This window comes from Elgaria multicarinata, chromosome 7 (assembly GCF_023053635.1).
Source record: "Elgaria multicarinata webbii isolate HBS135686 ecotype San Diego chromosome 7, rElgMul1.1.pri, whole genome shotgun sequence".
NCBI classification, from domain to species: domain Eukaryota; kingdom Metazoa; phylum Chordata; class Lepidosauria; order Squamata; family Anguidae; genus Elgaria; species Elgaria multicarinata.
Genome location: NC_086177.1, coordinates 70,545,346 through 70,559,441, shown reverse-complemented (window position 1 = coordinate 70,559,441; position 14,096 = coordinate 70,545,346). Strand labels below are relative to the sequence as shown.

At 43.0% G+C, this 14,096-nt stretch overlaps 1 protein-coding gene across 1 annotated transcript in view; it reads right to left on the bottom strand.

Moving 5' to 3' along the window:
* CLVS1 (clavesin 1) overlaps positions 1-14,096 on the bottom strand; it is an 85,083-nt gene that overhangs the window by 37,894 nt on the left and 33,093 nt on the right. The window contains exon 3 of the mRNA XM_063130779.1: positions 12,203-12,377. Coding sequence (XP_062986849.1) covers positions 12,203-12,377 — 175 coding nt within the window. The remainder of the gene's footprint in view (positions 1-12,202; positions 12,378-14,096) is intronic.

Below are 14,096 nucleotides of genomic sequence, written 5' to 3'. Positions count from 1 at the left end.
CAAAGTCACCCAGTGAGCTTCCATGGCCGTGTGGGGACTAGAACCCGGATCTCCTGACTCCCAGTCTGACACTTTAGCCAGTACACCACATATGCCCTGCTGCCAGCGTGCCTAGGCTGCCCATGCTGGCAAGGCCGGGCAGAACTGGTAATAGGCCCAGGCCAGATAGGAAATGTAGGCCCCATTTCAAACTGCTCATTAAGTATTTTTTAATCAGTTCTAAATACATATGAACTAGAACGATTTATAAAAAGGGTAATGGCAAGAACTTTTATTCAATGTGGTTATAAGACATCACTTCTGCACATTCAGAAATCCTTTACATGCTTTTCTTTGGGCAAATTCATCAGCAGCAACAGAAAAATCAAGCAACTTTGCCCAGGGGGACTCAGACTAGGCCCCCTCAAAATCATAGGCCCATGCCAGCTGGCCCCACTGCCCTCCCCCTCTGCCCAGCCCTGCATGCAGGGGCAGCATCAGATACAGCCCTTGGTGTGCATAGGACTGAAGTCTATCAAGGTGCAACCAAGGTGAATTGAGCTATAGTTCTAGCACATTTGTATAATCATGTTTTTAACTCAAGGTGGCCTAAATTAAAGTACTATTTTATAAAATGTTAGAATTAGTTCAGATTAAGATTGAGATTATTCTCTAGATTTAGTATGTACATTTTGGAATTCACTTTTACCTTCACACTGAATTAAGAACATTTTTCAGCAGTAGAGAATGACAGTCGTGACACTGCCCATTTAACAGAGATGTTTCGACATTCCTATCATGCATGAAGCATATTGACCTAGAGAATCAAGCCAAGAGAAAGGACCTTGTGCAGGAGGAAAGTCCCACAGCGCTCCATGCAGATCTATACTTACTGGATCAATGGTAAAACAAGCTATTATCCATTTAGAACAAATAACAGAGCTGAGCAATTCTGTTGTCACCCAATAATAAATGATAAGGAAAATGCAATCCAATTCCTAAAAGCAACATGCTCATGAATGTTGTTCACCCGGGTGAAAGAATTGCAGAGAATTTTCTTATCACATCTTCCCACTTTGTCAGGAATTCTACTTCAGGACATTAGTCAGTGTAGCCCTAATCGAGACACAGAGAGAGTGGATCATCAGCATGTGAGGCAAGTGCCACTTGCTGTCCATGGCAATGTGCATGGACAGATCAACAGCCTGTGAATGACTAGCCCTTCTCTCGTTTCCCTCCTGCTTAGCCATATGTTCTTCCAAGTCAAGACTGGCTCCTGCTGGAGATCGGTTCCTAAGAGGAGGCCAAACAAGCCAAGGCCTCAATAAGGTTGCTGTGAGAGGGGATTGAACAGGGCATCTTATTGCTGCAACGATGCACTATGTACCCTGTCCAGATTAGTCACCCTCTGTCTCCAGTCTGATGGACACCCCCCCACAGGTATCCACATGTTAGTGCAATGTTGTCAGTGATGATGAACTGACAGTATTATGGGAACCGTTGCCACCCTCTTCTGTCACATCCTTGATACTCTAGGATGTGCTGCCTAACAAAGCTCTATTGCAAGAGTGGACCATGTATGGCCATCCACTTGTTGCTCTACTGCAGCTCCCATCAGCCTTCACTATTGGCTATGCTGGCTAGGGCTGCTTTCAAGTAACAGCTGGATGGACACAATTTATCTAACCTTGGCCTTATTGTCTGGCTCCAAGGCAGGCACAGCTTTAGCAGTGTCTATGGAAGTGCCTCCTTGGGCATGAGGACCAACCTTGGCAATTTCCGGTGTCTTTCCTCCACTGCCAGTTGCCTTGTGCTACTTTCGTAGGCTCCAACTGCACCCTTTCCATTCTAGGGAAGCAACTGATGGATCCATTGTGGTCTTTACAGAACACTAGAGTTCTGAATGGTTTGAGCTCAGGACACTTTGTGGATAGCACCATTCCTTGGATGATTATGGGGGATTCCTAGGGATCAGGGCAGAGCAAGCCAAGCCAATGTTGAGTGAGAGGGAGACAGGTGAAGAAAGCAGCTCCTCTTCCAGCTGGACTGTCCCCTCTGCCCCATATGTGGCCATTTGACACCAACAGCCCTGTAGGAAGGATCCTAATGAACTGTTAAGTTTTAATATTGCAAGTAAAATCAAAATACAATGCTGAAGACCCGTGAAAAGGATTTGCATCAGGGATCAATGATGATAAGGAATGATTGGTGGAGAGAAATTAACACTGAGAGGTTGAGCATCTTCACCAGGGCCAGCATCAAGGGTAGGCATGGAGGGGCACCTGTCGAGGGCCCACACCCCAGTTAGCAGGGGGCCTCCAACCACAGCAGCAGGGGCCCACCGGCGACAGCCCTCTGGAGTTGCTCCTCCTCTTCACTATTGCAACCTGCTTGCTCACCTGCCTCTTGCTTTGGCCCATTAGCAAAAGTAATCTTTATTCAAAAACAGAAATTAAGTGATGTCCTGCATGTGACATGGCTGTTACTGAAATTATCTTAGGTCCAAACTAATCAGGCAGAGTTCTACTATGGGTGATAGTTATAAATGCACATAGCCATAATCCAGATTAGGACCAGGGTGCTTTGGGAGATGGGTTTTTTTTAACTCCCCCCACCCATTTTTATCCTGAAACTCCATCTGGGGGAGGGAATAGTAAAAGAAAAAGAAAAGCCTCCATTGACTCCTAGGAGAGAGGAAAAGAGTTGAGTTTTTAACCTTGCTGTTTGAAGATTAAGCCCTAGCTGAGGCCAGGCCTCCAGTTAAACAACTAGAAGTGGTTCTTTGGCTTGGAACTTGATTAGTGCTGTAGTTGAAGGGATAGTTACTATAGGTATGCAAGTATGCCTCCCAGAATGATCAAGACATGTTTGTTTTGGGCTGATAATGTCTCTGTGGTTTCAATTTCGAAACAAAGTCTGTTAAATTCTTTTGCACCCAGCTTCACAGGACATGTGGGAAGGGAGTCAATGAATTGTGATGGATACTGAAAATTGATGCCTCAGCAATTAGGGACCATTATCCCATTAGAATTGTTTAGGGATGCTCAGCTTAATGAATTCTTACAAACCCCTCCCCCCACCATGAAATGGTAGTGAGTGTGTTTAAACCATGCTTATTTAGCCATCATGGTTACGAATGGTTCACACGACATGCGAAGCCACAATGTTTAGCTCAAAATGCTTAACCACTGTGGCTTAGTGTGTCATCTGAACAGGGTCTCTGTTTTCTAAAAGTCAGATGTCCTATCTGTTCTGACAGTTTATATAAAGGGAATGCCTTTGAAGGTGACAACCACTTAGAAATAAACATTCAAGAGGAACACTTAGCATCGAGATGTGGTGTTGAGAATGAGACAGGTACAGCAATAAAATACATAAAAGAGCATGTTTTCCTGAGCCTTTGGCAAAGCTAACTACAATAAAAATCCCTCTAAGTACTCTTTCCTGACAGGAAGCTTATTAATATTTAATATATTGCTATGAAGAACATTTGCATAATTCGGATGCTGAATAAGATATAAATGGTGCCAACTATTCCGCTTCATGAAGTTTTGCCTTTAGTGGGTGCAGTCGCATCGCTGTCAGTTTTGTGTCATGTGACAAATGCAAGGCTTTCACAGCATGTCCGAAATGGTTTCCAAAACTTCTGATAGTTGAAGAACAGGCAGTGAAATCTGGTGGCTCCGATTTTGGTGGGGCTATGACTCCAATCTGGGTTTCAATCAGAACCAGACATGAATCTAAAGTAGCTATCCAAGGTGCTGAACCTATGAGGGCATTGAGTTCCTTGAACATCTCCTTTAGAGTTCTGGCTGGTTCTGACTGAAACTGAGAATGGATTCACAGTCCCACCTAAATCAGAACCGTCAGCCTCCACTGAACACAGGTTGTTTTTCCCCTGAATTAAAATTGGAGGCATACTTCAGTCTTATACCTTTAAAAAGTTTACTTTTAAGACCACATAAGGCTGGGTCTACACAGGGAGCAGAACTGGGTGGAAAGGCGGTGGTAATGGGCTTTACTACTTCAGGCTATCAGTGGGCTATACTACTTTAATATGCTCCCAAACCCAATGTAAAAAGATCTCCCTGCAAACAGAAAACCAGCAGAGCAGACACAACTCTTGATCCCGGATTTTCTAATTGCAGGGAGTGTTTAACATATGGGAACATTAAAAGAAACATGATGCTCCATCTGCAGTGTGAAATGGCATAGCCTATTCTGCCATCTTTTTATGCTACATGTGTAGACGATGTCAAAGAATAAGAGCTACTTGCCCTCAGAGGAGTTCCTGCATGAGTCACTGATCTTGATATGCACCTCTGAGGGCGTAGAATTCTGCTGCACCTCCATTGGGAATCATTGGCTGATACAAGCACATTAAATGAAGACATGTGGCAGAGTTACCTGCCTTAAGCAGAGGCTGGCTGGAAGGAAACAAGGCCAGCCCAATAAATAACACAGAGGGGCAGAGGGCAATATTTGGGGCACACAAGAACATTTAACTTGCACAGCACTAGGGATGTATGGATTTTGTTAAATCCGCCCCGTCTGTGTTTCGTGGATTGTCAGGTATCTTGCATTCCACCATCCGCTCAGTAATGGAAATGGATTTTTCTCCGTTTCCCAAACTTGCACAAATGTGCACTCCCCAAAATGTGCAAATCTCCCCGAAATGTGCACCCCCAAATGTGCATTTTCATGCTTTAGCCTATGGGGAGAATGCACATTTTTGGTGTCTCCCTCCCCCGCTCTGTATTTTTCTATGACTGACTTTGCATACTATTCCGGAAAGTAAAAAATCTTCAGAATCTATGAGACTCAGAAAAGCTGGTCTACTGCAGAATCCACGGGCTTGGATTCATGGAAAACTGAACTCATTTCAATCTGTCCTTGAATGCAACACAGGTGGAATTATTGGTGATTGCACCTATTGCCCTTGAGACATCACTGGGCATGTTGGCAGGGCAGGCATCAAAGGCACTGATGTCCCAGCACGGGCCTGCTGACAAGATCTCCCAGGAGCTCCTCCTCTTTCTCCTAATTGGCCAGCTTCAAACTGACAAAAGTTCTTAAATGGATACTGTTGTTTTTATACTGTTGTTTTTATGTTTCTGATGGTTTTTACATTTTGTATACTTTTAAAAAAATGTTTACTGTTTTTAACTTTTGTAAACCGCCCAGAGAGCTTTGGCTATGGGGCGGTATATAAATGTAATAAATAAATAAATAAATAAAAGAAAGTGCCAGGACAGCTCCAATAATATGCTATTTTAAAATAATGTTTTTTTACTTATGTTTTGAGTAACAGCAATCTGAACCAATCAGATGCTGCCTTTGTGAGGATTCAGCCAATTGGGGGCACAGAAGCAGTAAAAGAGCACTCTTTACCTTGCTCCTGTGTCCTCCAAAGGCAGTATCTGATTGGTACAGACAGCTGCAAATTAAAACAGAGTTCTTTTGAATTGGCAGGCTTGCCTAGCTGGCTGCCATGGCGATTCCTTTTGCAGCCAGCCAGACGAGCTTGCAGTCAGGCTGAGGCTGGGAACAAGGAGAGGGAGGAGGAGCCACTGCCACAAGGTGAGGGAAACATTTGTGGGCCTTCGGGACCCCAGAGCCCTTGACCTGAGCCCTGAGGTCCAGCCCTGGCTGCACCACTGTGGCCAAGAGCCCTCAAAAACCTAGAGCCAACACTCTATGCAGTCTCCAAAGAGTAATTCCATACATTTCCCAGAACTAAACATGCCCATGGAGCAAAGATCACATTCTAAATGAAGGCTGAGATTAAACTCCACGAAGTAAAAAGTTAGTAAGGCATGTCTGTGAAAGTGGACTCTGATCTTTTGGAAGGTATAATGATATCATTAACAAATGCCCTCATAAAACCAGCCAAATTATACCTTGCTTTTCCTTCCAAGCCACAAGTAATTCTTTATTGTTTTTTTCTGTTCAAAGACCCCGGGAACCTCATTAATATTCATAACGGCCTTTAGAATGGAAAAGAAGCATTAGATTTATATAATAATTAAATCAATTTGGACTTCAGGTATTAATTTGGACTGGGCCTCATTAGTTGCAACCATTTATTCTTTTCTATTAACAGTTCTCTGGTAGTTAGTTTCTATATAATAGTGCCATTTATTTCTCCCCAAAGAGCTTTCTCGTCTATGGCTTTGGGAGGAAAGCGATAAAGCAGGAAAGGGGGTAAGAGCCAGAAATAAAAGGAAGGCCATCTTTTTAACATGTTGTGAGATGAAACAGTAATGGTATGCATAAATTGAGAAGCTATATTTCTTCTTCCTTTAAAGAAAAATAACATTCAAGGAGTGAAAGAAGATGGAAACACATGGTTTACATACTAAATTATCTATACAAAGTGCACGCCCAAGAAAAGTGGGCCATGTCCACATGTAGAGAAAAATGTAGTGTATAAACCAGCATGGAACAAAAAGCTAGGTGGAGTCAAATAATAATACTGGGTTGAGACTTTTTTTCCCTGGATACGCAATTTAAACATTTAAATCCTATGCTTCGGCTACATCCTATGTTATGTGAGTGATGTCTGCTGTGCCGAAGGACTTCCCTCCACTGGTCCCCTCTGGTTCCCCAATGGTTTGGAGCAGATTGGGGGGGGTATGGGGGAGGGTGCAGGGGAGGAAGAGGACATGAATGCTGCCAGCAGTGTCTGTTCCACAGGTAGATAGACACCATTGGATACAACTCCATCTTTACGTTGGACTAAGTTTCACTGTGTCAAATAGTGCTTGCTCCCTACTTAGGTATATTTAGGATTGCTAGTTTAGATCCTTTTGAAATCTGATGAATAACCCCCCCTCCACCCTGGTTTAGGTACACAGTGTACCTGGCAGATGTTGTAGTTTAAGAAGCATAACTCTACCGTTATCTGCAAATTATAGTCCGAAGTAATTGGACTGGAAGGAGGGGGGCAGTGCCATGAACAGGTATCCTAGATGTAAATCTGCTTAAATAGAGCACATTCCATCACAGTAGGTGAGCCTAGTGCAGGATTGGGGAAGAAACTTTAGGGAAACATAGAATAGTAGAGTTGGAAGGGGCCTATAAGGCCATCAAGTCCAACCCCCTGCTCAGTGCAGGAATCCAGCATCCCTGACAGATGGTTGTCCAGCTGCCTTTTTGAATGCCTGTAGTGCGGGAGAGCCCACAACCTCCCTAGGTAATTGGTTCCATTGTCATACTGCTCTAACAGTCCGGACGTTTTTCCTGATGTCCAGCTGGAATCGGGCTTCCTGTAACTTGAGCCTATTATTCTGTGTCCTGCACTCTGGGAGGATCAAGAAGAGATCCTGGCCCTCCTCTGTGTAACATTTATTATTTATTTATTTATTTATTTATTACATTTTTACACCACCCAATAGCCGAAGCTCTCTGGGCAGTTCACAAAAACATCCTGAGGCATCCAATGGGTGACAGGGGAACTTGATGAAACAGCCTCTCATGACATTTTAGCTTCATGGAACAACTGGAGCAGGAACCTCCTTAAGGTCTTCCAGATTCTCCACTGCGGAGCTTATCACAGGAGTGCCACCCAAGGGCCCAAATCTCTAAACATTATTCTGAGAAGGCCTCAGGGGTCTCATTCCAGTGGTGGGTGGAGCCAAAGGAGCAGTGCCAAAACCTGCACAGATGCCAGCATATTGTAGCTTAAAGCCCTGGTTGCCAGTAAATAAGCCTTTTAGAATGGGGTGGGGAGGCGAACTGCACATAAGTCAGGAAACCACCAAATGGTAGGAGGTTAAAGGAAAGGGGATGGCCTTCTGAGGAACCCCCCAAGGGCGAGATTGGGACCCTACGGCTGAAGTTCTGCATCCCTGGCTTATCAGCCCAGGTCAGGGTGGTGCTGGTGCTGGCATGCTCCCCATGTCACAAATGGTGCGTGGGCTGTGGCTAGCTAAAAGTCACAGGGAGCCAGAAGGCCAAATCCCATTTCAGAGAAGCTCGGGGTGTGTGTGCATTCCACTGCTGGGTGGAGCTGAAGGCAAAATGGTTGGGGTCTGAGGCCAGTGGAGGCTGGTGGCTCCGATGTCAGTGGGGTAGTGAATCCACCCCAGGATTACAGTCAGAACCTGTTAGAACTCTAAAGGAGTTATAACAGATGCTTTGCCTTCTACTACTTAAAGGCAAAAGAGCAAAAATACAAAATATACCAGGTAAAGTCCCCATTCAAACAACACACTAAACCACGGTGGTTAAGCATTCTGAGCTAAACATTATGGCTCAGTGTATCATGTGAACCATTCCTAAGCATGGTGGCTACCTAACCACAATTTAAACACACTCACTAACCATTTGCTACAAAAGGGTAAGCGGCCTAACCATGGCTTAGTGTGTTGTCTGAACAGGCCCTCGGTAGCTCAATGCTCTTACTGCCTGTAACTAAACCCTGGGAAAGACGTTTCAGCCTTTTAGATTGTGGGGGAGGGGAACTGCACAAAAGTCAAGAAACTACCCAATGATTAGTGAATGGGAGAAAGAGGGTGGAGCCACGAGAAGGGTGTGTGGCAAACTGGGGACCCCATGATGGGACAATATGCCCCCTACCAATGTCCACCCCCACCTCTGTAGTAGACATTCAAAAGTGGAGGATGCTCTTGCCCAAGCAAAGGAGCCAGGGGCTGACAGGATATCCACTAGCTCGCCATGGGGAAAGAGGGTGAGTAGTACACTAAGGCAGTTGTTGCAGATCAGTAGTTAAAGTTGTGGCCCATTTACACCCCACATTATCTCTCACACAACTTCATTCCTGGGACCAAGGGGAAGGGCTCTACAAGTAGTTTACTCCGATCTTCAAGTAACGAAAGCTAGTCCGTTACCTGATTCTTTTCCCTTTCCTTTATTCTATCTACATTCCATGAAATGGCAGACAGACAATCAACATGGATGTTCCCTTGGTGTAAGCCAAGTCTGTTCCTACTCCTTTATTTTATAAATAAAGAGTGGATCCCTAGGCTCCTTTCAAAGGTCTCCTTGGCAGCTCAGAGAACTCTCCACTCTACCTCACATTACAGCTGGAAACAGACGGCTCAAGTGTTTGGAGAATATGTCAAGCTGACCTTGTTTCTGTTGATACCAAAACGCTCTCCACTACTAGCTTCTACCCTACATTTAACTGGCTTCAAAAATTATACATAATGCTGACTTCAGCTGCAATTCTACATATTAACTTGGGACTAACCCTCATTGAATTCAATGAGATTTACTTCTGAGTAGACTTAGGTGGTATTGCACTGTTAAAGAGCAAATATTTCAGAACACTCAGGGTACATTTTTCAAACTTCAGTACTTAATTAAAAGAATTCCGTAGGCATAGGAGTGTGTTCAAAGATACATCATTAGTGGCAGATCTGTATATTTTATTTGTCTGATAAATAATTTTAAATAGTTTCTTTTCAACCAAGCTAACAAAGTTGCTCTGAGAAGATAAAGAACGCAGTGATCACAGATAAAGAAGGAATGTCTGAAATGAACACAGACATGTTTTTTTTAGACCCTGAACTGATAGAAAGGACAGGTCGTGCAGATTACCACATTTTATACTGGCTTAATGGTAGATGCTGTTGTGCAAATAATCACATTTGAAGTTAGTCTGTAGATATTTTGGCATCTGTTTAGCACAAGTATGTCTTTGTGTATACAAAATGCCCATACAAAATGGCTGACTGCAGTACTTTCTCATTCAAATTAGTACAAATCAAGATGGCAAAGCGAATGTACAAAATTAGATAAAACACATTAAATACAGGGAAGAGCTGTTGGAACCCTCAGTAGCACATTGTGACATGTTTGAACAACACTTTGAGGACAAAATCACTTGTTCTTGCCACAATCTGGATATCACAGTGAATGCAGATCTGTAGCAGGGTGCTATTTGGTCTTATTTTGTTGGATAACTTTCCATTTCTAGGACCTGATAAGGTGCTTGGTCAATTCCATCCAATCACTTATATGCTCAGTATCTCTTGGCTTCTTAGATTTAGCAAGTTGGGGATGACTGGCTGGGACTTGTAATTAAAGGCACAATCCTATGCATGTTTAGACAGAAAAAGATCCTACAATTCCCAGCTGGTTGGATGGAGAATGCTGGGAGTTGTAGGATTCCTACAAACATGCATAGGATTGTGCCCTAAGAAGGTAGTCCCAGACTCCTTAAAGGAGATAGTACTGCAAACCCTTCTTGGGGAAAAAGAAAACTACCTTAGACCCAAAATATCTGAACAACTACATGCTGATAGCTAACATCCAGTAGTCTTGGGTGAAACTGATTTTCTAGATCCATGTCAATTGGTTTTGGCATGGAAACTGCCCTGGTCACCCTGTGGAATGACCTTTGCAGTGAGATGGATATGTTGAGTGTCACCCTGTTGATTCTCTTGGATCCCTCAGTATCTTTTGATACCACTTAATCGCTAGAATAGTCTGTCCTAAGCAGGTGCCCTCCAGATAGTTTGAACTTCAACTCCCATCAGCCCCAGCCAGCATGACCAATGGTCTAGAATGCTGGGCCTTGTAGTCCAAATCACCTGGAGGGCACCAGGTTTGAGCTGAGCTAGATTTATATTTATTTATTTATTTATTTATTTATTTATTACATTTTTATACCACCCAGTAGCTGAAGCTCTCTGGGCGGTTCACAAAAAACCCATTTTGGAGTTAAGGGGGTGCCATTCTGAAAACAGGCTCTGATTCACAGGAAACTGAAATTTTAAGTTTAACATCCTTCAGTGGTAGTATTTTTAATTCCAGGTAATTGCCTATTGTGATGTAAAAATACTTAACTAATACAACAGAGTCTTTGCGAATTCACTGGCTGAAACCAAGGGAAGTTGGCATCTGAATTTGATCCTTCATTTCCTATCATACCTTGGATTATCATCAAGCAACTAGTTCAAACAACTGCAAGCAATCACACTACTTTGCGGTTTGTTCTTTGTTGAGTGGGGTAGGGCGGAAGCCTCATGTGAACCTTTTAGACTCCAAAAGTAACTGTCAGCATTATACAAGGGCACTAAGTTGGTCCTGCTATGTTGCATCTTTAGGAGGACACTTGCTCATTCCCTGTTCCCTGTATTCGTGGCCCTCTGGCATTTGGAAAGCAGAAACACTCTAAAACACAACTTGGATTTGTTGTATTTTAGAACACAGGGCTGGCCCAAATATTTTGCTGCCTGAGTCAAATCCTCCCCCACCCCAACCGATTCCATGTACAAAAGCCAAATGTAGCAGTAGCTGATTTTTTCTTCAGCACTGAGAATGGGGCAGTATCCTCCACTGCATCTGAAGGCACCAAGCTAGCACAGGACAAGATACATGGCCCACAGCTCTCTCCTCCAAGACCTTGCTGCCACCTCACTTTGCCTAATGGCAGAGCTGGCCCTGTGTTCAGATATATAGTAGGCAGTTCTTCGTAACTGAAGAATAAAACTCATTAGTCATCTATATCTCTGGGAGACTTGCATCCCAATCTTACACATGTCTACTCGTAAAGAAGTCCCAGGTAAATCCGTACAGAGGTTCAATCTTACATTGTGTATTAAAGAAGCTGTGCGCGCGCGCGCGCGCACACACACACACACACACACACACACACAATAGTGAAGCCCATATTAGTGACAGAATCTGGGATTAGATGCAAACCACACAGACTATTCCCAGTGTTTGAGGAAAACCTGTACATAACTGGCCTGTGGTGGATATAGGCAACGTGCCCTTAGCTGCGCTGATCTGGACTGCTCACACTAAAATAAAAACAACAGCAACTGGCCTTTTGGCAATGCAGACCTATGTGAGTGATGTTCAGCTGTGTTTCTGGGTGCTTCTTTATCCACCACGTGGCACGTATGCACAGACCCTGCGTGTGCGCGGCATGTGTTCCATCGGGCAGATGTTGCAAGTTTTTAATCCCCAGGAAGTCTCATGTGGATTAAATCCCAAATCTCTAAACATTATTCTTAATTGCTGCAGTAAGTAGTACAGGCCTGTGGTAAGAACAGCTCACTGTTTAAATGAAAGCAATACATAAACAAATATTTGAAATTCCAAAAAAGTTAAAAGTACAGATATTCAAATGGTTTTTCTTATTGATTTCCCCCCTTCTTTTCATGCTGAGAAATAGTATTCCTCTAGTGATCGCCAAACATGAATGATTCTCAAAGGACGACATGCACGTTTCTCCTGTTCTACATACCTGTAACCCTTCAATGGCCAGTTTGAGGATAGAAGGTGTTAGTTTGGAGGCTTGCTTGAAGGAGAAGTTACTCCAGTCTATAATTAGAATGAAGCCATTTATTTGAAGCTCTTGATCTTCAATGAGAACTTCTAAGGACAACAGAATAGCTCGTAAAATGTCTACGAAAGAATTCCTAGGGATGGGATAAAAGAGAGAAGGAAGTCATTGTAGTTATCTACAAACCACAAGAAATGCGAAGAATCCTGTGCATATTTTTCACTTGAAAGAAGTGTTTGGAGGTGCCATGAGACTTTCCTGCTGCACCAGGTAAATGCAGCTACTTTTCAAGAATTAGAAATAGGCAAATAGATAGATTTTGTTTTATGTTCCCGGAGCCTTGCAAAGTTCTGTGCTCCATGTTGGGGAGTGAATTTTTATTTCCTTTTTATAACAACCGTAGTTGTTATAAAATCATGATTATTCAGCAGAATCGTGATTATTCCACAGTCTTTGGGTGCTTCCAGAGGGCAGTGACCCTAGCGCTAACATTCAGAAGGCATCATGCAGCTATTCCAGCATTTCTTCCTTAACAGATTTTCTGCAGAAAGAAGTGGTGGGAAAACATATGAGGGTTGCAAGTAGGGGATGATGACCTTTGGATGCCCTACAAACTCCTTGAATGAGGCAGGGAGATGGCGCTGTTAAAGAAAAAAATAATAAGAAGAAAAAAATAAGAAAAAATTAATAAGAAAAAAAATCATATTCTTGCTGGATGACTGACAAGCGCTCAGACGTGATATAGGTCAGGTATGGTCAAGATGCTGCCTATGGGGCCACATGGGGCCCCTGCCCCAATTTAAAAGACAAACAAACAAAATGCCACTCTGTACTGGCTACAGAGCACTAAGAAGTCAAATTGAGCTTACACACAAGCTAAATTTAACCCTTTCAGCACTATGAAGTGCTAGACAACAATTTGCAGATGAACGGCAAACTGGCCATTCTTTAAGAGAAAGAATTCAAGTGTTTTCTTCCCAGTCCAGCCCATGGGGAGGGTCTTGGGTGCAAAAATGCCCCCTGGACCTCCTGAAGTTCCCCACCCCTGGTATAGAGAATAAATTAATAAATAAATTAGGACAATGAGAGCTGCAATACAATAAGCAAAAGCTATTCTTTTCTTGTCTTAGCTGCTCACCTTAATTTTAACTAAAATAAATAACATTTCTTAGGTTGCAGTCCTATGGTCCCTGAGAAACCATCCCACTGACAGGATTTTTTAGATCTTCCTCTCTGAGAACAGAGAGGGTGCCCGGCTGAAGCATATCCAGAAGCCCTAATATTTAACTCTATTGCATTTAGCTGTGGTTATACAGACTAAAGGAAAAGGCAATCAACACATGCCCGGTGGGATTTTTCTTTATTATGTCACAGGTTGGAGGACTCATGTCCTACTGTTAAAAATAGATTCTAGAGTTGAACTCAATTAAATTAAGCCCTGGTCATTTGGGCTTAATTTTTCAATCTTTGCTCTGACAGTGGTTTGTACAGACAGAATTTAAGAAGCTTTCCTAGCTGGAAAGTACAAAGAGTCATACACCTCTTGTTATTTTAATTAATTTTTAAAAAAGAACCACGCAGCCAAAGTATTTCAGCAAACCTTAAAAAAAAATACACCAAAAATTCTGTGGGTGCGTTTACTGTATCTCTAGATCCTGGCATGTATTAGTAGATAATAATCTCACACTGCAGTTTCTTATAGGAAGGTCATGCAGCCAGTTAAGCATATCATTTCAAAGGAATTAACTTCTCTAGCTATTCAGAAAAAGGAAAATCAAACAAATACTGGTCAAGTCATCAAACCTTCCCTCCTACACGTGGAAGGAATCATCAGCGGCATTCCACTAATCTATCC